Source organism: Triturus cristatus, chromosome 4_2 (assembly GCF_964204655.1).
Source record: "Triturus cristatus chromosome 4_2, aTriCri1.1, whole genome shotgun sequence".
Taxonomy (NCBI): domain Eukaryota; kingdom Metazoa; phylum Chordata; class Amphibia; order Caudata; family Salamandridae; genus Triturus; species Triturus cristatus.
The window spans coordinates 828385597-828411823 of record NC_140586.1 but is presented as its reverse complement, the minus strand read 5'-3'; the positions used below and the strand labels follow the sequence as shown (position 1 = coordinate 828411823).

The window sequence follows — 26227 nt, the reverse complement described above, 5'->3', positions numbered from 1 at the left end:
GAGATCTCCGATGCAGGTAAGCCAAAATTCTCGAAGCTTGATGGTCCAGAATCGCAGCTTGCAGTACTTCTGTGGAGTGCTGCAGCGAGATGTGGATGACAGGGTTATCTGGGGATAGTTACCGATTTTGGTGATCCCCAACATGGGAGCTCTGAGGCAGAGCTCCTACCTAGCGGCCATCTTGTTTGCAGATGCACATAGTTTGGTTAAGGTGGTAAGGGAAGATTATCTTCAGGAGGAACTTGGTATTAGCTCGGAGACTGACCCTCTCCCTGTGCACTTGAATGAAGGGCTCTTGCAGGGTGGGTGTCTGTGCAGCTCACAGACGTGTCTGAGGTAGGTCATGACTATGAGGAAGGCCACCTTCCACAAAAGGAACTGTAAAGGGGAATAGTAAACGTGTTACAAAGGGGGGGGGATCTATGAGCCTGGTTAGAACACCATTAAGATTACATGCAGGGTGGGGGGCACCCAGGGAGGTATTATCTGCTTAAGGCCCTCCATAAATGACAGGGATCCTAAATAAAGAAGAACGCTCTCTATTTTACATGTAAGCAGCAATAGTAGTCCAGTGTAACCGTACAGAAGGGTAGGCGAGTCCAGACTTCTGCAGATGCAAAGGTAGCAAATAATGAATAGGACCATAGGCTATTGAGAGTCAAATTGCTTAGGGATGCAATATTGGACAAACCTTTTACACATGTGGCATAACACACCTGGGTAGTAGGCCCGCTGGCATCAAGCAGGATAGTCATGCACTCATGTGGAAGATGAAGACAGCCAAACTCAAAGATCTTAGGTGCCAGAACACCTGTCTGGGGTCTGGGTACTTAATTCGGACTAGGATCTGGGTGAGAAGGTTGAGGCTGTTTGGGAATAGGTCCAGGATTGACCTGAGGGAACAATCCTTCTTGAGCATGAGACAGTAGAGAATGCAGATGTCCTTACCACAGTGGTGATGGAGCACCCCCTCTAGGGCGCCATTAAAAAGAGCTTTGACCTCTTCTTTGAGTGGGTGAAGATGTTCGAGACCAAGGGCATGTTTTCAGGGGTAGAGGCTGGTGTGAAAGGTTAAGCTGTGAAGAAGGACTACAAGAACCCACAGATCTGAGGTGATTTACCTCATGCAGACACCCTTGGTGTAGCCAATGCTCGCCTGCTGGTGGAAGACCTGCTGTTGCTTACGAAAAGGAGTAAGGCTGATCGGGGAGGTGGCTTTCCTTTTTCCTCGACGCTGCTGCCTCCAAAAGGGGCCCCTAGTAGATGAAGTCTGAAGGGCACCAATTTACTTTGCAATGACTGTGTCCTTCCATTTTTTTCTCCAGCTTTTTGTCCCCAGATGGAAGGTTGAGGAGACTGAGCTGTTGGTCCTCCGGTTTGAACCCCCCTGGGGCTTACTCCCCGGTAGACTGTCTGCAGCATCCGAGGCACAATGGATGTTGACGGAGATGATCGTGCCCATGGACACCCCCCTAAGACCACCACACTACCTTTGTTCTACAGAAGAATGAATATCCAGGAGCCCAACCTCAGACAAGAGAATAAGTGTGGGGAAAATACACTGTCTCTAGAACCTCCAGCAGTAAAAGATTACTATAGTCCACTCATGCAGAATGTATGCTTTGCAGATGTAAAAGCTTGAACGGAGCCAATGCCAAAACCTAGACAGCAAATTAATCAGCACAAAAAATACACCATATTATGTTCAATGCCAAAATGGGGAGAGCTACAGAGGATACAAAAAACACAGGGCACCTATATGCTTGTCCAGAAGTAGCGAGCTGTGCAGACATACAATGGGGCCCAAGGTACAAGATTGGCGGTCCATGCATCCACCGCCCAGCAGCCTCTCACCCACTCTCCTGCCGACAAACAATGCACACACATTTCCTTACTGATGGCCAGGACAGAACACAACTCACCATGCAAATGAGGCATTTGTAGCGGTCCCCGCGGGAGAGCTGCCTCTCGAGTTCTCGGATGCGGGCCTTGAGTGCTTCAAACGTGGTCACGGCAGAGTCTTCTGTAATTCTACAAAAATAACGAGAAAAAAAACAGTCAGGAGAGGCAGCTAGACTAAAAGCAGGACATGAAAACACCAAGGAGAGAGTAGGATAGCGGGAAACCAAGGAAGATAAGGTAGTTAACGGCTTGACTGATCAGTGAAGGCAGTGGACCGCAGTAGGACTGGACTGGCCTGTTGCTCAGTGTAGCACTGCCTGGGGGCCAGTTTTAAAGTGCCAGTGTGTGGGATGTGTTGGTGCTGTGACGGCCCAGAGGACCAAAACACTGGGCATTTCAAACTGGCCCATCTGGCAGCGCCAGACACCCAAGGGGCCAGTCCAAAACTGAACCAGTAAACAAGAGTGAAGGTGAAAGTGTCATGAATCAGTGCTTTGTGAGAATGCTGTAAAACTAACAGCCGACACACAGGCCGTGGTGTGGAATGGTGGAGCAACCAAAAGAATAAAAAAAAAAAAAAAACTTGGAGACACACAGCAAAGAGCAGTGGGAAAACTGGGCTGCGAGAGCTCCAGCTGGCAGGGAAATTAAAAGATAACCCTCAATATCTGCGTATGTAGTTTCCTGAATCAGCCTCTAGGAATGCCTTTTCCAGACATGCGCATTAGCGCGGCAGGTAACCGCTTCTCAAGAGGAAACGCGTGTTTACATCCTGCATCCAAGACAAAGGTGGAAATAGTCGAGAATCAATAAGCAGGAACGTAATGAAGCAGCGAGCTTCGAACTTAAGTACGGACAAGTACCAGCCTCCTCCACAACGAGATGATTAACTTATGTTTGGTGCCGTAAGACGTGTAAAACGGCGCAGATGGAACCTTCCAAGGACGCATTCAAATGTCTCACTCTGGAGCTAAATAAACCAGGGCACTGTTCACCTTGAGGCTCGGTGCTGTGACTGGCTGCAGACTAGACCTGTGCCTCCCCAAGGCACGAGTCCTTCATAAGCAGGCTGTCAGCGGGATCCCTGGGCTCTTCGAGGAGGGCAAGTCAGTGCTAGTTTCTGGGATGCCAGAAACCAGCACTATACGTCCTTCTGTCTACACCTGGACCCTCATTTCTGAGGCTACTGGACAGGCCCTGTATGCAAGCCAATCAGCAGAACGACATGCAGTCTGAGGATAGCTTAACCATTAGACAATCCATCAGATAACCAAGTGCCTGGAAAACAACAAGCAAACCAATAACACACACAAAAAAACAAGCATTTGTAATGCAATAGGTCTCGCAGTTACGAGAGTTTAAGCTATTGGCATTGTAAATTACAATGCCTTTTATTTAGGTTTTTAAAAAGAAAACAAAAATAAAAGGCATTGTTATTTGCAATGCCAAAAGCTCAAACTCGCGTCAATGCGCGACCTATTGCATTGTAAATGCTTATTTAATGCTCTGGGCGACTTGAGAACGTTAATTCCTTCAGCTGCCTTCTAAAACTAGCAAAATTAAGCAGTGATTAATGCGCTGTAAGATATCTGTATGTAACCTGCATGTTACAGGCTCGCCTCATAGAACGGCGGACTCAGCCTATCATCTTTTTACAGTAGACCACAATGAATGCTGCCTCATTTGCTAATAATTACACTTTTTAAGCACCAATGTACAAATCCTTTTGTGATGTGCACTGTATAAACAATCACGACATAAGTGAGCAAAACATTCTCACCGTTATTTACATGACATCAGGTTAACCCCCTTCCTTCAGTTCCTGCCCATAATTCTGTTACTTACAGACGCATTATTTAATATTGCCTGTAATATGAATTGCTTTCCAGAATAATGACATTACTGCCTGCTTCACAATAAAATATACATCTGTCTTCTTTTTAACAAGCCATGCGGCACAGCATCCGTTATGCTGTTCAGCATGGCTTGAACCCTTTGCAGAACCAATAGTACCCATAGACGAGGCCTATTGGCTTTGACAATGCTTCCTTGAGCGCGTCGTCACTGGGACATGTAGATCTTTAATAAAATTCCACATCCTTTCTGTACAGGGGAAAGCCATACCTCGAGAAGAAAGGTTCCCCTTTTCTACGCTACCATTAACGATACATGCCTTAAGCATCTGGACTTTGACGACATACAACTTCCGATGTTTGTGCTATCCAAAGAATGAGTAAATAAAAACACAAAAATGTAAAAATGTGGTTGACAGGATGCTGCATGTTAGATGAGGGGGCAATGTAGGCTGCCAGTTAGTGATCTACATCAGGAAAATAAATGTTAACAATTGATTTGTAAACAGTAGTGCCCAGAATGGAACTGTAAGGGAGCCGTCGAAAAACGATATTTTGGATTTTTTCACTTTTTGAAGTTTTAGATGGCACAAACTCAACCCAAAAGCATTGTGGCGATTTACGTGACCACTTTCCACAAGGTCAGACTCCTTTTGCTTTCCCGCTCTGAGAGATTAAGTGATTTGCCCAGAATCACAGAATGTTGAACGACGCCGGGAATAGAACCTTGTTGTCCACATCCAAAGAAAGCAGCGTCGGACGTTAGGCGCAGCTCATCCTCTGGGTTGATGAGGATTCCCCAATTTCATTATGTATGTTACATTACACTGACTGGACGAAAGTCTGTTATCACGGCAGTTGCTCACCTGACTCAGGACTCCTGAGCGGATACACTGAGTCAGCATTAATGCAGTGGCCGACGGCTGCACCGGGTCCTATGGGTTGGAAGACTCCATCAGTAAACATACAGAGACTGGTCCGTTTCCTTCTCAACAGTCTCCCAAGTTTCCGCCAAGCCTGGAAACAACAAGCTGTCTCCGCGTGCACATCTCCTGTCCGCGCAGGCACAGCGAGCAGGAGACAGGGAGGGACAGGAGATGTGCACGCGTACACATGACCCGTACGGAACAGGAGATGTGCACACGTACACATGACCCGTACGCGTGCACATCTCCTGTCCCCCTTCGGACGCAAAACCCACAACAATAGATCTCGCCAAGGCGAAGAGCGCATGCGCTGCGTCGCTAGGCGAGACCTAACAAGACTGCCTGGTAGGAGGGAGTTTTTTGGTAACTGCTATTGACCAGCTATTCAAGAATAACCAGATGAACCAACAACATAAAAAATAGATGTGACCGAAAAGGAGGATTCCTGGCAGAAGAGAGTTGCCTGGGGGCTGACATATACCAGCGAGCCAGGAATACACAGCAGAGCCAACACCACCAAAACACGACTGCCTGAAAAAGAGGATGCCTGGCAGAAGGGAGTTGTTTGAGTACTGATATTTACAAGTGCGTCAGGAATAAACAGCAGAGCCAACAACAGCAAAAGATGACTGCCTGAGATGGAGGATTCCTGGCAGAAGGCAGTTGTTTGGGGGCTGACATTTACAAGCGAGCAAGGAATACACAGTAAAGCCAACAGCAGCAAAACACGATTGCCTGAAAAGGAGGATTCCTGGCAGCGGAGAGTTGTCTGGGGGCTGACATTTACCAGCGAGTCAGGAATACACAACTGAGCCAACAACAGCAAAACATGATTGCTTGAGATGGAGGATGCCTGACAGAAGAGTTGTTTGTGGGCTGACATCTACAAGCGAACGAGGAAAGCCAACAACAGCTAAACATGACTGTCTGAAAAGGTGTATGCCAGGCAGAAGGGAGATGTTTGAGGGCAGATATTTACAAGCGAGTCAGGAATACACAACAGAGCCAACACCACCAAAACATGACTGCCTGGAAAGGAGGATGCCTGGCAGAAGGGAGCTGTTTGGGGGCGGATAGTTACAAGCGAGTCAGAAGGGGACAAAGTTACTCACGATTCCGGACAGTGAGGTACTGGCATTGTAGGAACAACTATTCCCATGGACTGCTAGCAAAATGCCTGGTTGAGAGGTATTGGATGGAAGCCTCATCAGGCCTATTGGGAGCAGGTATGATCACAGACGCATGCACAGTGGAGGGTGGGACCAGGGCATGAAGTATCAAACAAAATAAAGACACTCCATCGAGTCACCAAATGCTCTAGAAGTATACAGTTCACAAGTCATAAACATGAGGTGCTAGCTTCATCATTTTGATGAAATCCAATGTGCATCACCTTGGAACATTACACTGATAACTCTGTGCATGCAGTGCCTCAAACTGCATGCGGAGATACACTGATAATCCACAAGTGGTCAGATTTATGACCATTCAATTTTGCTGGTCACAAATTGTGATTTTTTGCAACTCGCAAAACGGAATGTACTAATGTGTCTCAGACACATTTAGCGATTCCCAATGAGCTCACGAATGACTTGCCAATATCCATGAGGTAGGTTGCAATTTGCGACCCATAGGGAATTGCCAGAACTCACAGGGATTGTGGCCGGCTGGGGTCAGCAAACTACCATACCTGCGACTGCTTTTTAAAAAAGAAAAAGAAAATGTTTTGGTTTTCTTTTTTAAGAATAGACAGTGGTCAGTTAGATCACTGCCTGCTCTTAAAAAAAACGTTTTCACTGCCAGTCACAAAGGGGAAGGGTCCTGCGATTGTTGTGCAACAGCAAATGCGATAGCAAAACAATTGTTCTTGGCCTGGCGACTCGCTTTTAGGAAGGGATGCCTTTGACACGCCCCTTCCTAATAGTGACTTGCAAACCCTATTTTGGCACTATGTAATAGGTTACGGACTAGCAAAATAGGGTTTGTGCTACAACCCTTTATGGCAGTTGCAAGTGGCCCGATTTTTCATTTGCGACCGCTGAGAACAGTCGTACATCTGGCCAAGATCTCTGCAATGTAAGTTGCGATGAAAGGTCCTGTACACCTACAAGTCTGTAGATTGTCAGTAAGTCCGACGGATGGTTCAATATCGTCAGCAAAGCAAAGAGATGGGGCGCAGAGACACAGTGGAGACCACTTAGCGGGGGGTCTAAAGCCTGACACTGAAGTGAATGAGAGTAGATTGTCAGCAGGGAGGGGGGGGCACTTACTGGAACAGGTTGTCTAGCCTTGTGACAGGTACATAAATGCTCAGATGTCAGTCTTTCACGGTTCCGACAGGTTTAAAGGAGAGATGGTTGAAAGGGAACTGGAGGAGGTGTGAGCAAGAACATCCCTGGTCTCATACTGAAGTCATTACTGTGTCAAGAGGAGGGAGCACACAGCCATATTTAAAGCGACCATGCGGCAAATTGCATCAGGCTGTGGAAGATGGCCCTTGGCGCAGCGTAGTGTCATCCCTCTATAGGCAGCATGCTGGTTCCACTCTTATTTCCTAGTCCTTGGTCCCCACAGGCAGAACCTGGAGCAGGATGACCTAGCTGTCGCCATCCTTCTTCGTTCTCCTCTGCTGCTCACCGGTCGAAGGTTGGAGGGTCTCGTTTAGCACACTTGACTTTTTTTAGAGCACAGTGCCGCACTCAACGTGCAAAAAAGCTGGACAGGGATATTAAAGTGTGCAGAGAGCAGGCACCCAGAAGCAGGTTAGCCTGTGATACCGTTGTGCTTCATGATGTACAAATACTTCACTATTTGCTTCCACGATCTGGGGTAAACACAGGTAGAAAAGCGACTATAGCAGAAACAGCAATGAGGACAATGCTTTAGACAAAAATAATTGTTCCCTATTATTATTATACCACCTATTGGCAGATATTTAAATCTTTCTGCTGATCCCATTTTAAACTATGTACGCATTTTATTGACTACTATCCCCTATTTTGAGAGCTATGTAAACTTTTGAAAATCAACACAAGTGCGGTCTGCAGATTTTAAAACAGAAACAAAGATGTAAAGAAAAAAACATTGATAAAGCCAATAGCTCTCTCTTCTGTGACAGCTATTGGCTTTGGGAATGTCTTTTAGCCATATTGTACAGTTTTTTGCTACAGATGCCCGGTTTCGCCTCCCGAAAAGCACTGCATCCCATGAGCACTTGCGTGAACTCCACAGCACTGCTAGATCTGCGTACAAAAGTGATGGTTGTGTGCTAAGCTTCGATACTTTGGAGCAAGAGGTGGTATGTGCATTGTACATGTGCCAGGAGAAGTTTATTGATTTTGCTTTGCACAGTGCTTTAGGACATTTAAACTGCATGCGGGGGTGAGTGTTGAGGATTTTACATGATGTGTGGTGATGCCACACTGCTCTTGACATATTAGAAGAGCCCTAACCTGATGTTGTGTAGGTGCTGTAGTTAAGGATCTTCACATTGTAAGTGCATGATACAGGTATTGTGGTGTACCTATGCGTATGCGAGAAGGATGAATACCACCAAACTTATGTGGATCGCATGCAGAGTGAGAAACCACACTTTTCTCTAGCATGCAGGCAGACAGGCTAATGCCTGAACACAGCACACCACAGAAGGCTTAGAACCTCTGAAGATTGGGCCCAGCATGGGCAGACAACACCACTGGGGTGTTCGTGGTGAGGTCCTACTAGTGCCTGGCCTGAAAAAGCCTGCTCCAATTGATCATCAGTAGGGCTGCGCAATAGGGCCCTCGTTAGATGCAAATGACTGCAGCTCCGAGCATGTCATGCTGCAGAGAACCTGCGCAATCAATGACAGAGCTATTGATTTAGGTATTATCACTCCATATGCTTCAGACATGGTTAAATATACATTTACTAGCAGTGCCCTCATCACATCTCAAAACGGCATGGACTCGCCGGGCTGGGAGCCGCTGCCGAGCTGAAGGTCCGCTCAGACCCGTCCTCCGGCAGCAAAGGGGTGACCTATGGGCCCTTCACCAGATCCACTGGTTAAACGAATGATGCCAGAGCGAGCTATGGGCTCAACGCACGGTCCTTACACGAAGGGACCAAGATCAGGGAGCAGATTAGATTAGTGCTAAGAGTAGAAGGAGACATCAGTGGAATCATGGATTCTGTGTCCTGTCCGCGAGCAGTGGTGGCAGAGATCATGTATGACCTGTGGGTCCTGCACCTGAACTACTGGTTAAAGGAATGATGCCAGAGCGAGCTATGGGCTCAATGCACGGTCCTTACACGAAGGTACCAAGATCTGGGAGCACTTTACATTAGCGCTAAGAGTAGCCGCCCTGTCTACGTGCAGTGCTCAGACATGCTTCGGTGTGGGATATGAGAGAGGGACGCGCACAAGACAAGGAATCCAAACCCAGACACAGGACAGTGCGCCAGCAGCGGTTATGGGAGATAGGGGCTTCAGATAGCAGACCTGCAGAGGTGTGCCCAAACACCTCTTTAGATGGGAGGTGAAGGCTAGATACGAAGCCACGTAAGGCAGCCCGCAGAGGTGTGCCCCAATACCTCTTTAGATGGGAGGTGAAGGCTAGCTACTGAGTCATGTAAGGCAGCCCGCAGAGGTGTGCCCCAATATCTCTTTAGATGGGAGGTGAAGGCTAGCTACGAAGCCATGTAAGGCAGCCCGCGGAGGTGTGCCCCAATACCTCTTTAGATGGGAGGTGAAGGCTAGATACGAAGCCACGTAAGGCAGCCCGCAGAGGTGTGCCCCAATACCTCTTTAGATGGGAGGTGAAGGCTAGCTACTGAGTCATGTAAGGCACACGTAGAGGTGTGCCCCAATATCTCTTTAGATGGGAGGTGAAGGCTAGCTACGAAGCCATGTAAGGCAGGCAGCAGAGGTGTGTCCCAATAGCTCTTTAGATGGGAGGTGAAGGCTAGCTACGAAGCCATGTAAGACAGTCCCGTATAGGTGTGCCCCAACACCTCTTTAGATGAGGTGAAGGCTAGATACGAAGCCACGTAAGGTAGACCCGTGGAGGTGTGCCCCAATATCTCTTTAGATGGGAGGTGAAGACTAGCTACTGAGTCATGTAAGGCAGCCCTCAGAGGTGTGTCCCAATACCTCTTAAGATGGGAGGTGAAGACTAGCTACGAAGCCAAGTAAGGCAGACTGAAGTACAAACTAAGGACTAGGCCAGAACAGAAAGGCGAGAGTCTCTGCTGAAGGGAGCACACACAAGGGAAAAAATGAAGGTAGATCATGTACTAGAGTAACTCAAGCATAAACAAGGAACAAACTCGGAAGGAGCACCCCAGAGCAGAAAGATAAATAAAATAAAAGGTGCACAGGTGAAAAAATACACCCATCTAAGAGAACAAGGGGCAGGAACACACACAGGGGTGTGTACCAAGGGAAGGACACACCCCTAGAAGATGAAAGCAGGTGTACAGCAATATCCGAGCCCCCCCCCCCCCCAACAACATTGGGGAGTGGTAAGAAGAGAAACGCAAGTGTACAGTGATGGGCACTGATTTAGCAGATTAAAGATAAGCTAAGGGACTCATAGGTGCAAAAGGTTAAAGAGCACAAGAAAAAATATGTTGGCACAAACATCTCACAACACGGGGTGTTTGGACGATGGCATTAGACAATACAAACAGATATACAACCCCTTGACCTGGGTGCAAATGGACCAATACAAAGCAACACTCAACGGGGGAGACATGCAAAGAGATCTCCCCAATGAAAAAAGGGATTAATAGGCATACAAATGAAAGCAGCAGCAGCAGGCGAAGGATGAGGAGAGTTTTGGAGGCTGCAGGTGTACAGGATGTCGCGAAAAAAGACCCCACCCACAGACCTCTGCACTGGGAAATGAAGGTCCCACATGAGGGCCCACTGTGTGCACAAATACACGAATATCAGTGGGAAGTGTGTGAAACAAGACGTCATTGAGTGGTAAGAAGAAAACACACCAGTGTGAACAGTGAAAGGACAGAACCAGTAGATAAGGGGGGGGGGGGGAGCCATGAAAAAGTAAAGTGAGAGTCACAGCTGGAGGCAAGGTCTGTGCAGCAGTACTTCTCAGGAAATGTCATGTGTATTTATCCAGAGTAAATCCCAGTCGTACCAGCACTACCACCGAACCACCCTGCTCCACTGGTCAGCTGGGGCCGGGGGAACTCGTTGCCCAGTGTCTTCCAAAGAGCCATTTGTCAAATAATAGCTCTCGCGTATTCTGGGCCTTCACATTAAACTGAGCAATCCTTGCATGGAGTCCCTGTGGACACCGCAGCCAATTCTCCTTATTAAAATACCAAAGATTTCCATCGACTCAGCCCTAGGCTTGATCAATAAAATACTTATCCAAAAAAAGTTAGTAACGATGTCAAATGTGCGCATTAACCCTTACTAACAACAAAAGACTGGGAATCCAGCAGTGATGGCGCAGGGCTCCGCCAGCTGCCTCCGAACCCCGAAGGACATCCAATAAGTCTCAACTCGGCGACTGCCACAGAGTTCTTGGGCCACTTTCCAACCAAAATCTCATTTCCTCAGCCACTTCCTGTCCCACGCCACAGTCCAGGGGTCACGGGCCAAGCACCAACGCAGGAGTCGGGGGCTAGGACCAGACTGAGGACTCTCCATCCATGTTTTAAACCCTGCGGTCCTTGGAATATAACCTTAGAAGCCAACTAAGGTGAAGTACACAATTTGTGGTCCTTGGATATCATCCCTACAAGGGGTGGCAAGTTACAGATGTATTCCCTTAGGATTTAATTTGAAGTTAAGAGAACCATCAGGAGATTTGGCAAATGCCTGTTCCCATAATGGGCGTGAGGGCCGGAGGGTTATCCTGGCCTGGCCGCGAACTAGACTGTATGCTCAAGGGAAAAAGCATGGAACCAGTGGAATAAAGAGGGCTGTCATAATGGAAGGTGCTAGGTAGCCCCCCTCCTCCCCAATCAGGATACCCCCCACGGAAAGTGGGACAAACAAAGGAAGCAGAGGGTGAAGCCCGCAAAAGGGAGAGAGCGTGCAAAGAACGGACCAATGATTGGTGGGCATGCTAAGCAAATGGACCAATACGATGGGTGGCCCGTAGAAGATTTTAAGGTCACCAAAAGCGGGGATAAGGAAACTAAGGCGGTGGCAGGACGGCATTATGTTGTACAAGTAGCATGGACAAGATTTGTAAGAGCAGAGGACAACTTCATGGAAGGAAAAAACAACAGTACTGCACAACTACATTTCTAGTTGAAGGAGTAGGAACTTTCATATACTTTAAACCTCTCACTGACCAGTGCAGATGGCTTACAGACCCTGTGTGGACCATTGTACGAGGACAATCTGAAACTCACATTCTTTGCTGGGCTGTCATATAGAATTGTTATAAAACAGGCCTTTTGTAATTCAGCAGAAAATTAAAATATTACTCACAATTATTTTTTTTCTGGGAAAAGCAAAAATCGCTGTTAACCAGGCTGGCCTGTCCTGCACAATGGGTCACCTTTTTGTTGCGCTATAGTTTGATATGCCCTTGCAGTCTAGTGAAGCAGAAAGGAACAATTCTAGCTGGTAGTTCCCATTACTGTTTAGTGTAATGGGACAGTTCTAGCTGGTAGTTCCCATTACTGTTTAGTGTAATGGGACAGTTCTAGCTGGTAGTTCCCATTACTGTTTAGTGTAATGGAACAGTTCTAGCTGGTAGTTCCCATTATTGTTTAATGCAATGGGACAATTCTAGCTGGTAGTTTCCACCACTGTTTAGTGTAATAAGGCAGTTGCAGATAGTAGTTTCCACCTCTGCTTAGTGTAATGAGTAGGGGTGGGCAACAAATTCCACTCTGCCGGCGGAGTTTGCAGAGTTTTATCCTCTCTGCGTTATGCTTGTAAGATGGCGTTGCGGCAAAGCTTCACCAGCTGCTGCGTGACAGATGTTTGCTTTGGCAGCTCACCACCTTATAGTTGGTGAGCAAGAATTGACGTACCCAGGCTTGGTTTTCGGAAGCTAGGGCAGCACCTGGCGAGATTTTCTCAACGCGGTAATGGGACAGTTCAAGCTGGTAGTCTCCATCACCGTTTGGTGTAATAAGACAGTTCCAGATGAGTTACCATCGCTGTTTATGGAATGAGACCGCTCCAGCTGAAAGTTTCCGCCACTATTTAAATGTAATGGGACAGTTCCAGGTGGTAGTCTCCATCACTGCATAGTGTGACGAGAGAGCTCCAGACGGTAGTTTGCATCACTGTTTAGTGTGACGAGAGAGCTCCAGACGGTAGTTTGCATCACTGTTTAGTGTGACGAGAGAGCTCCAGACGGTAGTTTGCATCACTGTTTAGTGTGACGAGAGAGCTCCAGACGGTAGTTTGCATCACGGTTTAGTGTAAGGAGACAGTTCAGGTTGGTAGTTTCCAATTTCCACCACGGTTCAGTGTAATGGAACAGTTCTAGCTGGTAGTTGCCATCACCGTTCACGGTGCCACTTCATTCCAGTGACGCAGAAGGGGACAGCTCCGGCTGGAAGTTCAGCCCGGCACCAACATCCAACTTCATATCAAAAAGGAACTCCACGTCTGAACTGTACCGAGCCCCACAGCTCCACTCCTGGGACTCCTGCACCGCTCCAACGACACATGGGACCGGAGGCAGGAAGAGCGCATGTGCACCCCAACACCAGTCACACGTACCAGAGGGCATCCTCTCCTCCACCCCCGGGCACCTGATGTTGCCTCAAGTGAATCCATCCGCGCTCCTTTCCAAGACATCTCACTGAGGCCAGAGCTCAGCGGTGACAGTGGATTTCACACGGCTGTGGGTACCGCATCGATCCGCACTCAAGGAGCAAGGCCACAAATGAAAGCGAGCAGCATCAATGCAAGAGCAACAGGACGAGGACGGGGGCGGAGGCCAGTCCGGGCCCCGGGCAAGCCAGTCATTCGGCGGAGACTGGGGCCGGACTCTGCTCTTGAGGCAGGTGTGAGAAGTTGGCCTGGTATATGATGTTCACTAGTTAAAGCGACCAACTTGTACCATGCCAAGCAACCCTTATGGTGTGGTTGTAAGTCAACCTTTTCGGACTAGCTGCCCTAGTGGTAGCGTAGGCTAAGCAGTCTTTGAGGCTAAACTCGTGAAGCGTGTTAAGTCAGCTGTTTTACCAAATGGAACCCCCTTTTATACCAATGAAAGGACACCACACAGATATATATTCAAAATATATATGTATTTATTTCTCAAAGTAACCCCTAGTCTCTTTATGAGCACAGGAGCACAAATCGTCAAACAAGATTACAGTAGAATACACAGAAGTTGCACTTTATATGGATAGGCCCTGGTGGCCGCTCGAACCATATACTAAAATAGTGGTATAAGTACCACGAACAGAAAAGGGAAAAGGCCTAGGGCCTCTAGAATCGCTGGGCCTACAAGGAGCTAACTTCAGTTAGTGACCAGGAGGTCCACGGGTGGCGTGTGCAGAGCAAATAGTCACACGCGTGCTCCCATAGGTTTCAATGGGTGCGTAAAAAGTACAAAGTTACTGCAAAGAGGATCTTCCGGATGGACTAGGAACTCAAGATTTGGAACACAGGCACTAGAGATGTAATACTACACTTGGGCACAGGAGTGCCAGCTTTACCTCACCCACAGGAAGCGGGTGCATAGGCCTCGAAGTGCGTCGGGTTTCTTCTATCTGTTCCGTGGAGCCTGTGGACAAAGATGCTGCAGGCGGTCGGTCCGAGAGAGATGCGGTGGATCCAAGAGTGGATCGGAGATGTTGAAGACCTGTAAGCAGAGGGGACAGTGTTCACAGTCACTAGCCAGTGACCAGCGTGGCACCAGGTGGGTACCAGGCAATGTCGGGTGCAAACAGGAAGAAAGGTGTAGCTTGTCTCTGCAGCCACGTGGTCCCTGGAGGTCGACGACGTCCAGGAGTCGGTTCACGAGCTGTCCCACGCAGGCTCTCGCTGTCGGCGGTGTCGGCGACTTGATCGAAGCAAACAAGCCTTGGCAAAAGCAATTGTTGTAGGAGATGAAATAAGCTGATGGTTCTGACCAGCAAGGTCAGAGGGACTGCTCCTTTGGAGGGGAGCAAGGGCCAGTCTGGAGCAACCAGACCAGCGGTGTATTTCGTAAAGTTAGTCGCCAAGATGGCTACTAGCCAGCGGGCCAGCAACCGGTTAGGCGCGTCGAGTGGCAAAATGCAGAAGGGCCCCACGCAGATCGTGGAGATGCTGGAGGGCTCACCTTTGGTGCAGATGCTGCTCGAGGGTTGGGCTTCTCAGATCCCAAAGCACAACTTGGAGGGAGCCTCGGTTGTTGCACTTGTCAGCTTGTCGTGGTCGTTTCAAGATGGCTGGCTCCACGTATCTCGGTGCCTCCACGGGTCTCCTCTTTTCAGGGACTGTGGATCGGGCGGTGAGAGGTCTGGAGGTCCAGGTCTTGTCAGTCTCTGGGCTCGGGCTCCGGCGGGAGGCGGCGGCAAAGCAGACGTTGATTCGCTGGATGGTGCTTGCGTTAGCAAGGTGGTCACTCCCTGACCACAGGGGAGATTTCCTTCAGTCTTCTGTGCAGCAGAATGTCGAAGTTCCCGTCTTCTTCTTAGTTTCAAGTTGATTCCAGGATGTCTGAAGTCTTAGGACACAGCTCCTACCTTTAAGCGGATTCTAGGGGCCGGACTACCTGCTAGGTCCCTCCCTAAGGGTGGGACCAGGAAGGGGGGTGGTTACACCCCCAATCCTTTGTCCAGCTCGCCCCAGGCCCGGGACTGGTGTGCCCCAGGACCGGTTTGAACTGGCATATGCACCGAGGCTCCTTGTGAGCCACAGGCATGTCTGGTTTCTTTTAAGCCCTACCTGACCAATACACAAAATCCTGTCTGGGGTGGTGCATGCACCTCCCCTGGCAGGAAACCCTTTGTCCACACCTCCCAAGCTGGAAGGACTCCCAGCAGCAGGAGGGCAGACTTGTGTCTGTGGTGGCAGCATCCATTTTGTGGAGCTGAGGCTATGTCTGATTTTACCCGGGTTTCAGGTACTGTACATGTCGTGTCCCTCTAGAAGGGTGGAATGCTAAGGGGTTAGTATTCCAATTCGTATGACACCTTACTCGACATGTTTTGATAAAGCCAAACCAAAGATGGCATTTAACCGCGAGGTTCATAATGCACTTAAGAGTATATGGTATGACGATATCTGGAAACAGTAGAAGGAAGTTGTTCCGACCACTGCAGACAGGCTCAGCTCATGCCAGAGCACCATCTCACATGGAACCAAGCACTCTGCCTTCAGGATTGTTAAGGCCTGCCATAGGAGTGACTTATAGGTTAACATGTGTCCCATTTAAGGTTAGGTATAGGTATACTACACCTAAGTAAGAGGTGATTACACCAACTTACCCCAGCTGAGTGATCAGCCAGTTGTGTCAAATTGTTAGGCCAAGCCTGGGGTGGCATAATACATGCTTCAGCCCCTGGCAGGCCTTGGGTACACCAATGCCCTGGGTACCTAGTGTACACTGGTACAGGGGCTGACAGGGTGATCCAACCAATTGGGTATGTACCTAGGGTACATGGAGTCCATTTTAAAGAGAGAACAGCCAGGCTGAGATCCTGAATAGCAGGACCTCAGGCCAACTAAGTCGAAAAACCAGCTAGACACTAGGCAAAAATGTGGGGGTAACCATAGTCAGATATCCACCTTCCTACAGCAGGAAAGCAGGCTGGTGGCCCGAGGGCACCTTCCATGCCCTCTTCTATATATTGGTGGTGCTTTGTAGACCACTACATGTCACTTTGGGCTCACTCCAGAGCGCTAGCCCCAACACTCAGAACTATGGGGGCTAGAAAAGAGCAGGTACCCCCCCCACTAGAGCCCGACAGCCACCAGCACATCCCAACAGCCCAGGTTCCCCGGACCGCAGAGGTGAATGCTTCATGGCCCAACTTCAACTATGGTTTTCAAAATCAAGCGTGACACCCGTCTTCACATACCTGCTTTTATCAACTCTCAACGTCGGATGTTTCTGCCGAAGCAAGACTGAGTTAAGTTACTTCTGCGAAAACGGAATACGCGATCAAGGCCAGTATCTGAGGAAGACAGGCTTCATTAGAGGGCATTTTATATTGCCCACTAACGAAAAAAAATAAAAACTATTTTTAGGAGGGTGGGGGGGCGGGGGTCATCTAAAAGCCGGAGACTTTATATGGGTAATTTCGGAGCAGGACAGGACTCAAAGAAGGTAATTGACCACTGGCCAATCACTCACCTGAGCGCCGAGGTCGATAGACAAGCCAAACCTGACAGGGCGCCGAGCATTCCATGATGATCTACTCATCCCACCTCGTGCTAAGACCTCCTGTGAGCAGGCTCGAGAGGGCAAGGGTCAGGAGAAAGGAGCCTCTCCGGCTGCTGCCTGAAGTTCGCGGCTGGGTCAGCTCAGGTCAGAGGGGCCTCTTCCTGCAGTAGAAGCAGCTCGCAGGTACCGATGGACAACCAGCCATCCGGGAGGGCACCATAGGAGGCAATGTGACCCCTCGCAGCGCCGATGCACCGTTCATGGAAGCAGGTCTGCATTCGCAGACGGCAATGGAAACTATTGTCTAGAAGGACCGACAACTGAAAAACAAGCAATGGCAAAGCCAATGTCTGGCGTTGGCTGCCAGCCTTTGAATTTGTCAATGCTTCTTTATTTGGTCATGATTTTTGCAAAAATGTATGACCTCATATTAAAAAAATGGCTCAAAAGGCAACATTTTTTGGGGGCCTCAAAGAGCACACTTAGCACAGTAATCCTTGGCACTGAAGGAACCTACTAAGAGTGCAGACGGCTTCACTCGCTGAGACATTAGCCAATCACTTCAGTGGGTCCTGTACATCCTTTATGAATGAGAACAAGGGCTTCTAAAGTGAAAGGAAATGAAAACCCAGCAGAAGGCCTGCTCACACGAAGCACAGTGGCCGAAACATCATAGGGGGCTTTGTGTAGGGGCAAGTCAACAACATGCCATTGGTGGCCTGAGTGCTATAAAACAGCAACTCGGGGCACTTGGTCCGGAAAAGCAGAACAGGTAGCACAGCAGTACCAAGTAGTGTCAATGTGCCACATTATCCAGATGTGTGGCAGCACCGAGTGACCCACCATGCCCGCTTCTAGTTAACAGAGATACAGCACCTAGCATAAGCGATCTGCAGACATTGATCTATGTAGTCACAAGTATATTTTTAAAAGGTTATCTTGTAACTAACTTACATCACAAATGCACACCCCCTACATATCCCCCCACCCCCCAATATTCAATGCATGCATTCTTCTCTTTGACTCTCCAGCCAGTGATTAATGATCTTGTCGTTCTGATTTATGACCGACCCCCGACAGATTAGAGCCCCTCCCCGCCCTGCCACTGGAAGCACTCTGCTGCCCAACTCTGGGGGCCCGGCCAAACAGCACTGGAAATATGGGCGAATTATTAAATAAACATTCATGCGTCGTGTCTCATGCCATCTTCGGCCCGCCGTCTGGTGGCCCCCTCCCACGCTGACACCCAACAGCTGGTGATTCATGGGGAGGCTGGCGAAAATGTTTCATGTCGTATATCATGCCGCCGGCGCGCTCCCTGCCCTGACGGAGATAAACTGATCGACCACAGCCGGCTGCAATGAATTTATGACAACACAAAATTGAGGAAAACAAATGGGCGCTGACCCGCTGGGGCCAGGAAGCAGGACTCCTTCCCTGGCCTGCAATCTAGTTTGGTGGCAGGAAGCAAAATTGAACATTGGCACTCTGAATTAAGATGCTGGCCTGTAACCTTTAGGGGAGGTGGGGGAGGGGGGCACGTGGGACCCTCCCCGCTCCTGGAGATGGGAGCACAGCCACGGAGACAACTTCGTTAAGGACTGTGGGAAGGATGGACTTCAGTCTGAGGCTGCCAGCTATTCATCTTGAGCCCGACTTAACTAGTGTCACTTCGGGATGATGGAATCCGCGGTCTGCCAAAGGATGACGTGGGTCACGCCAGTCCGAGAGGTGAAGGCGTTCCCAGCCGCACCCAACAGTAACACAACTTTCATTTCCACAGACTGCACAAGTTCCGTGATGTCTATATGCGGCAGTCACTATCAAAGTGCATAAGTATGGAAATGACCACCTAAGCACTGGCACTTTACGACCGCGGGCGCATCCCTCTCCACTGCTTTTGCACACCTGTGCCATTTCAGACAGGACCAGTTTTCTCACACTGCCAGGCCTGTGACCTCTAAACATAGTCCAGTGTTTCCGTCATTTACAACTGGAATGGCATTGCTTGTGGGTCCCTGGCAGAGACCAGTTGAAACAAGATATAAAGGAATGCGCCTACAGCGCTTACCAGTGGTAAAGAAGGATTCCAGACTTTCCATTCAACACTTTAATTGGGCGGTTTACAAACAATTGGTAGGAATTATATGAAAATATTTTTGAAAGACTAAAATAATTACTCTTTTTGTCAAGCAAGTTTTTCAGGACCTAATAAGCAGTGCCAGAATAATTCAAACTAAGTGAATTTAGAATAGGTTCACGTTTTAAAACATGGAGAGACACTGCAAAGATGAAAGCTAGAGTTGGTCTCACAAGGAGGCACACATCCGATCGTTAGATACTGCAACAACGGTCCGGTGGGACTCCTTTCTCACAATAGCGCTCGCATATTTCCAAGGTAAACAGTTACATTCCATCATTCCTAAATGATAGAATGATGCCGAACTAGAGTGCAGGGCACGTTCCTCTGTTCCCACAAGTAATGTATTTGATTTGTAGGGACACGGTGCAGTATACATTGCTGTGTAATAACTGTGCAGAAGACAGTGTTCCAACGGTGAACATGCATTCAAACATACATAAGAGTCACAGTACAAAGTCCAAGATTGCAAGATAATTTGGAACAAATGGAATCGGCGACACTAACAGTGCCTAACATATCTCCTCTTGAAACCAATCCTAAAACAAAGGGTGGGGGTGTCGAAGTTTCGACCCATGTCAAATTGTCAGTCTTCACCAGGAACGCGGTCATCTAATGGCCCACTCGGTGTGTGAGCACAGGGGCACCCACAGTAGCCACCACCAAAATATTCCAAACTATAGAGGATGGGTACTCGCATAGCCTTTGCCCATTCCACACTCTCACGTCTGAGTCCATGAATTCACCACTTGCCACAGAGTGTGCCACCATGTCTTGTCCACACTACCGCCAACACGGAGTTCAATGACGGCGGCAGCGTGGACAGGACACACACTTTGGCAAGTGGCGCATTAGTCAGAGGACCGAGAATATAGGACAGGTATTCTTGGAAGGGAGTCCCAGGGGACAATTGTTGCTTTCTAGTATGGCTACCTTGGTCCTCGTGGGCATATATGGCCGTCCTTCATTGGTTTACATGCTAAACAATGCAGACAGCTGGTAAGGGGAACCACCAAGCTATCCTAAGACAAGTCTGAGATGGCTACACTTACCCGCCAATGGGTCCCTAACAGTTTTGTTTACAGAAGTACACTACAGAAGTGAAATTAGCCCGTTTGATTCAAAAGCTTCCACCTGGTTAAAAACTGAAAAGATGAAGCGGAGAATGCCTTGTGCTGCTGATGGCCCTTTTCCCCCGCTTGCTGATGATCCTAGCAGTGACCCAGCAGAGAATGGGTTTTCATTTTAGACGTGGGGAAGGTGAAGCAGCCTGGTGATGTTGGCAGGGCGCAAAGAAGAAACTTCAAGACGTTAGAGCAGACTGCAAGTGAATGTAGCTTATTCGTATTGTCTCAATGGTGCTGAGGGATCCCAAACAAACCAGGACAGTGGTGACTGTGAGCACGAAGGCTCATACGAGCACATGGATACCAGTAGCCTGGTCGTACTGGGCACTGTACAGAAAACCCTTTTCTTGTCACATGCACAAGCCAAGCCTGAAACTCATGGGGCGGTTGATGGGGCATATGAAAGTTCCACAAGGATAAGTTACTTACCTGTAATCCAAGTTCTCTTCCAGGGGTATACTCATTAAAGTCATAAGCAGTGAATTATCCCCGCCCACGATCCCGGAGTGAGTATGTATGTATGATATATATATATAAATGTATATATACACACACACACATACATGAACATACATATACAGGTGTATGTCCAGACCATAAAGTATATAATACTTCCAAACCCATACACCTACATATGTATGCCTACCTACATATATGTAAACATGCAGCCCAACAATCCAAAACTAGGGCAAACAGACATTACATTAGTTTTACATGTCTGAAAATAAGCCTCTCAAAACTCGTTGTAATAGAGACCATACACTGTAGTGGTTTAATACCTTAATCCTTTATTTTCCAGAAAAAGGATGAACATTTAATTGTAGGCAGTTTGACCCATAGGCTGCATAAGAATATTTGTCCTGGTACAGAAAAGAGAACTTGCACCTGCCTTTAAGGCTTCCCAGATTCTAAACACTTTGCCTTTAAGACCTCCAGGGAACACTCTGCTTCCAGCATGCCCCACAGGTGACAGGTCAGTTCTTTTTGTAACGGCGAACTAAACCACTTTAAACCATGTACTAACATTGCTCGTCCGCGGAGGAGGGAGGGGTGCTTATGACTTTGATGAGTATACCCCTGGAAGAGAACTAGGATTACAGGTAAGCAACTTATCCTTCTTTTCCAGGGGATACTCATCAATAGTCATAAGCAGTGAATAGAATAGGCAAGCCCATACCCCACACTTCTCGGACGAGCAATCCAGCACTAGGAATAAAAAAACAATGATACAGTTTAAACAGACAATCACCCAAACAGATTCCTCAGGGATGCACATCCAACTTGAGCATCTGCCCGAGCATCTAAATCTAAGCAGTAATGGCGCGAAAAGGTATGAACAGACCACCATGTAACTGCTTTGCAGATTTCTGCAATGGGATTGTTCCTGAGGAGGGCCGTAGTAGAAGCCTTTCCTCTGGTTGAATGTGCGTTAGGCCTTCCCTGAAGAGACTTATTAGCCAACTGATCAGCCAAAGAAATGCAGGAAACTATCCACCTTGAAATTGACCTTTTAGAAGCTGCTAAACCTGTATTAACAAAACCATAGTTGACAAACAATCGGTCCGTCCGTCCTTATTCCTTTGGTCTTGTCCAGATAAAACTTCAACACTCTTTTAAGGTCTAAAGAGTGTAGGGCCCTTTCAGGAGGAGTAGAAGGATTAGAGAAAAACATAGGTAAGGTGATCCCCTGATTAATTTGGAAATCTGAGACCACTTTCAGCAGAAAACTAGGATGAGTTCTGAGAACTACCCTATTTGAATGAAAAACAGTGTAGGGTTCCTTACAACACAAAGCTTGTAACTCGCTGACTCTACGAGCTGATGTAATAGCTACCAAAAAAGCCACTTTCCAGGACAAGTGCTGCAGGGAGGACGTGTGTATTGGTTCAAAAGGTGCGCCCATCAGTTTGGTAAGGACCACGTTGAGCTCCCACGGAGGAGAAGGGGCTCGTACTGGAGGATACACCTTTTTCAACCCTTGTAGAAAATCCTTCACCACTGGCATCTGGAAAAAAGAACCCTGCGTGGGTGACTTCCTATATGCCATAATTGCTGCTAAGTGTACCTTAATAGATGTGAACTGCAGGCCCGACTTAGCCAGGTGTAAAAGATACGGCAAAATGACCTGTTCTTGTCCTCTAACCGGGTCATGACCATTATTCAAGCACCATATGTAAAAACGCTTCCATTTGAAAGCATAGGAAGCCCTGGTGGAAGGTCTAACAGCTTCCTTAAGGATGTTCATACAGTCCGCTGGCAAGTCTAAGTGTCCATACTGCAAGACTTCAGGAGCCATGCTGTCAGACTGAGTGAAGAGAGGTTGGGGTGAAACTCTCCCCTGACTCTTGGACAGCAGATCCGGATGGTAAGGCAATCTCCGGTGTGTAACCACGGAGAGTTATAGAAGTTCCGGGTACCACCACTGGCGCGGCCACTCCGGAGCGATCAGAATCATCCTGGAGTTGGTCTTGTAGAACTTGGTGATCACTGCTGGAATGAGAGGCAGTGGAGGAAAAGCGTAGAGTAAGCTCTGAGACCATTTTATCAACAGAGCATTCCCGCTTGAGCCTGGTTGGTGAAACCTGGATGCGTAGACCGGGCATTTGGCGTTTGTTGCGTCTGCGAACAAGTCTATGTCCGGTACTCCCCATCTTCGAAAGATATCCTGAGCCACCTCGGAGTTTCGCACCCCATCGTGCGCTTCAGTGAACTCTCAGCTGAGGAAGTCCGCTTGAACTTTTAGAACGCCTGGCACATGGACTGCCGTGATGGTGAGGTGTGGTGCCAGTAGCCACTTCCAAATGGTTTGTGCCTCCTGGGGCAGAGTTCTGGACCTGGTGCCTCCCTGCTTGTTCAGATAAAACATTGTCGTGGTGTTGTCTGTCTGAATCAAGAGGGAGCTGGACTGAAGGGATGGAAAGAAGGACTTGAGGGCTAACTGGACGACCCTCAACTCCAGCAAGCTGATATGATATCCCCGGTGATCCAAATGAGCACCCTAACCTTGTAGTGAGGAGTCTAACTATGGTCGGAGTCTCTTGATGGAAGGGAACACCTTTCATTAGATGTGACCGCTTTGTCCACCACATGATGGAGTCCCTGGCAGACTGTGGGAGAGTAATCTGATGCTCCCAACTGCCCGACGCTTGCACCCACTGGTCTTCCAGAGCCTGCTGCAGGGGACGCATGTGCAATCTGGCATTGGGGACGATGAATATGCAGGAAGCCATGGATCCCAGGAGAGAGGACACTTGTCTGACCGTCGGGTGGTGTGACTGCAGAAGATCTCGGCATTTCATCCTTATCGATGAAAATCTCTCCGGCGAAGGGCACACGCTTGCCTCCACGGTGTCCAGCGATGACCCTAGGTAGGGAATTTTTGGGGTCGGATTGAGAATCGATTTTTTGAAATGTACTTGTAGATCCAACTTGTGTAGTAATTGGAGACTGTCGGAGAGATTCGTCTGGAGTAGAGATGGAGTGGAACTCTTCAGGAGCCAGTCGTCTAGGTACGGATAAATGAATATTTTCCGCCTGCGGAGAAAAGCCGCCACCACTGCCATGCACTTTGAAAATGTCCGTGGGGCTGACTTGAGACCGAATGGTAGGACTCAGAACTGAAAATGGCGTAGAGCAATTTGAAAACGGAAACATTTCCGATGTTTCCTGGACACCGGAATGTGGAAATGGGCGTCTTGCAGATCTATGGAGCACATCCAGTCCACTTGGTGTAAATGTGGGAAGATCTGGTGCAGGGCAAGCATCCAAAACTTTTATTTTCGGATATATTTGTTCAAGATGTGTAGGTCCAGAATTGGTCTGTACTCCACTGACGGACCTCTTTTTTCGACCAGGAAATAGAGAGTATATCCCCTGGCGCCTCTGATGAACAGGAATGTATTCTATGGCTTTTTTCTGCAGAAGACTGTTTACTTCCTCGTGTAGAACGTGATGACACAAGCAGAGTCCTCCGCTCGGAGGAACCGAAGGTGGTGAGGCCTTGAACCGTAGCAAATATCCATTCTTGACAATATTCAACACCCATTTGTCGTCGGTTATATGTCTCCACTCCTCCATATGTCATGCGATACTTCTTCCTACCCGAGTGGCCAACATGTTTAGAGGAAGCACTCTCTCCTTGCTTCAATGGCTGCTTTGAGGTAGAGGTCTGCTGCTTATTGTTCCCTCTTCCTCTACCTGGTCTCCGTTGCTGAAAGTGAGACCTCTGCTGCTGCTGGGGACCCTGAGACGACCACTGAGAGGTTTGACCCCTCTGTTGGAATGGGCGTGCATCGTAGGAGCGAAAAAGTCTGCAAAATTAGTTCCGTTTCTCAAGCCCCACAGCTTTCACCGTGTCCAATTCTGCTTTCATCTTTGCCATTTCGTTGTCTGCATGCGGCCCAAAGAGAGAAGACCCATTGAAAGGCAGATTGGTGATCTTCCGTTGAACCCCGGTGATAGAAGGTGGTTCCGACACTATGGGCCGCCCGGATTTTTCGCTTTTTGAGCACCTAATTGTTGAGCTTTTACTGTGAGGGAGCCTCATAAGTTGGGACTCACCCACAGTGAACTCAGGATGTAAGAGACTGCATGGGGATTTTACTGGTGTTCCCCTGGCCTGACCAGGCCACTGTGCAGCAGCTGGAGTAAGGGACACCGGGCTGGTATCATGCAGACACATGTGTACACGCGTGTGCACACGTGTACGGGCTGCGCAGGGGAGATTCCTAGCGTGCGCAGTCCAGGAGCAGCTACAAAGTGAATGGTGTGGCAGGACTTATGCAGTATTGGGTGGTGACGTGGAATAGGCTTTATGCCCTGGAAAGAAACATGCCAGGGAAAGTCAGTGTGTTTTACTGTGTTTTCACTTCATTAGTCCCCTATGGGTATGTGGGGCCCATGGCTAAATTAACTTCCATTAGGCCTACAGATTCCAGACACACACTTAAGTCCAATGTAGCGAATGTGAAAATAAGTATTCTGCAGAGTCCAAAGTCATATTTGTACTGCTTTTGGGTCATCCAGAACTGTCATATTTCTCTGAGCCACCCAGGACCGGACCCAGGCTAAGGGCTGACCTCAGCTGGATGGATTGATAACCTTTCTTCCACAAGCTAGGGCCTCCTCTCCACGAAGAGAAGATGGGAGGGGCTACAGGTTCATCAATTAGCAGCTGTCACTTGGTGCCAGGCACCAGGCTGCACCTAGGAGGGAAGGTAGCGTGGGCGAAAGGGGCTTCAGAGACAGGTGGCCAGAAACCCTGGACGACGCCATTTTGAACAAGCTCAGAGGCTGGACAAGGAGGGAGCAGGTGTAGGGATGTGATGTGTCGCTGTTTGATAGGACCAGCAGAGACTTCCTGCCAGCCCCCTACTCAACTTTTAAAAAGTGCTTGCACAGGAAGAGAAGGTCTCTCTGGGGTGTGGTCTGCTGAGGGCGAAGGTGCTGGAGCCTAGCGCAATGGGCAGTTGGAAGGAGAGACCCCCTGACTGCCCCCAGGACCCTATCAGCACCAGAAGAAGAGCCCAGGACTGGTGCACAGAAGCAGGGGCCTCTGCGCAGGGAGAAGTGAGGCCCAGAAGGAGAGCCTGGCGAAAGGCTGGCGCAGGGAGCCAGTGAAGACAGCACCCTGCTGAATCAGAGACCCTGAGGGCGGAGGAGAGTGTTCCCAGTGGCTGGGGCTGGTAAAGAGGAGCATGAAGCGCTCCATAATTCCTCGCCAGGCATTTGGAAATCTGCCGTTTTGGTGCTTTGTGGCCCCCAGAGGAGGGGGTCACCCTCACTTGTGAAAAGGTGCTGGGGGAGCTGCAGGAGCACCGCAGTCTCCCCCAGCATAAAGAAGAACAGTCCACCCCTAAGTTTCACGGGGCATCCGAAAGAATAACCCCTCAAGGGCTCAGCCAGCCTTTAACACCTTTTAGGATGGAACTTATGTTCTACAGCTGAGGGTGTACTATGTAGTGCATCATGGAGT

At 48.7% G+C, this 26227-nt stretch overlaps 1 protein-coding gene across 7 annotated transcripts in view; it reads right to left on the bottom strand.

Annotated features, from left to right (window-relative positions):
- The window catches only part of RNF220 (ring finger protein 220), a 720811-nt gene that overhangs the window by 37406 nt on the left and 657178 nt on the right, over positions 1-26227 (bottom strand). For all 7 annotated transcript variants that reach the window (XM_085602785.1, XM_085602783.1, XM_085602784.1 and 4 more), the window contains one exon: positions 1923-2031. In XM_085602785.1, the coding sequence (XP_085458911.1) occupies positions 1923-2031 (109 nt within the window). The remainder of the gene's footprint in view (positions 1-1922; positions 2032-26227) is intronic.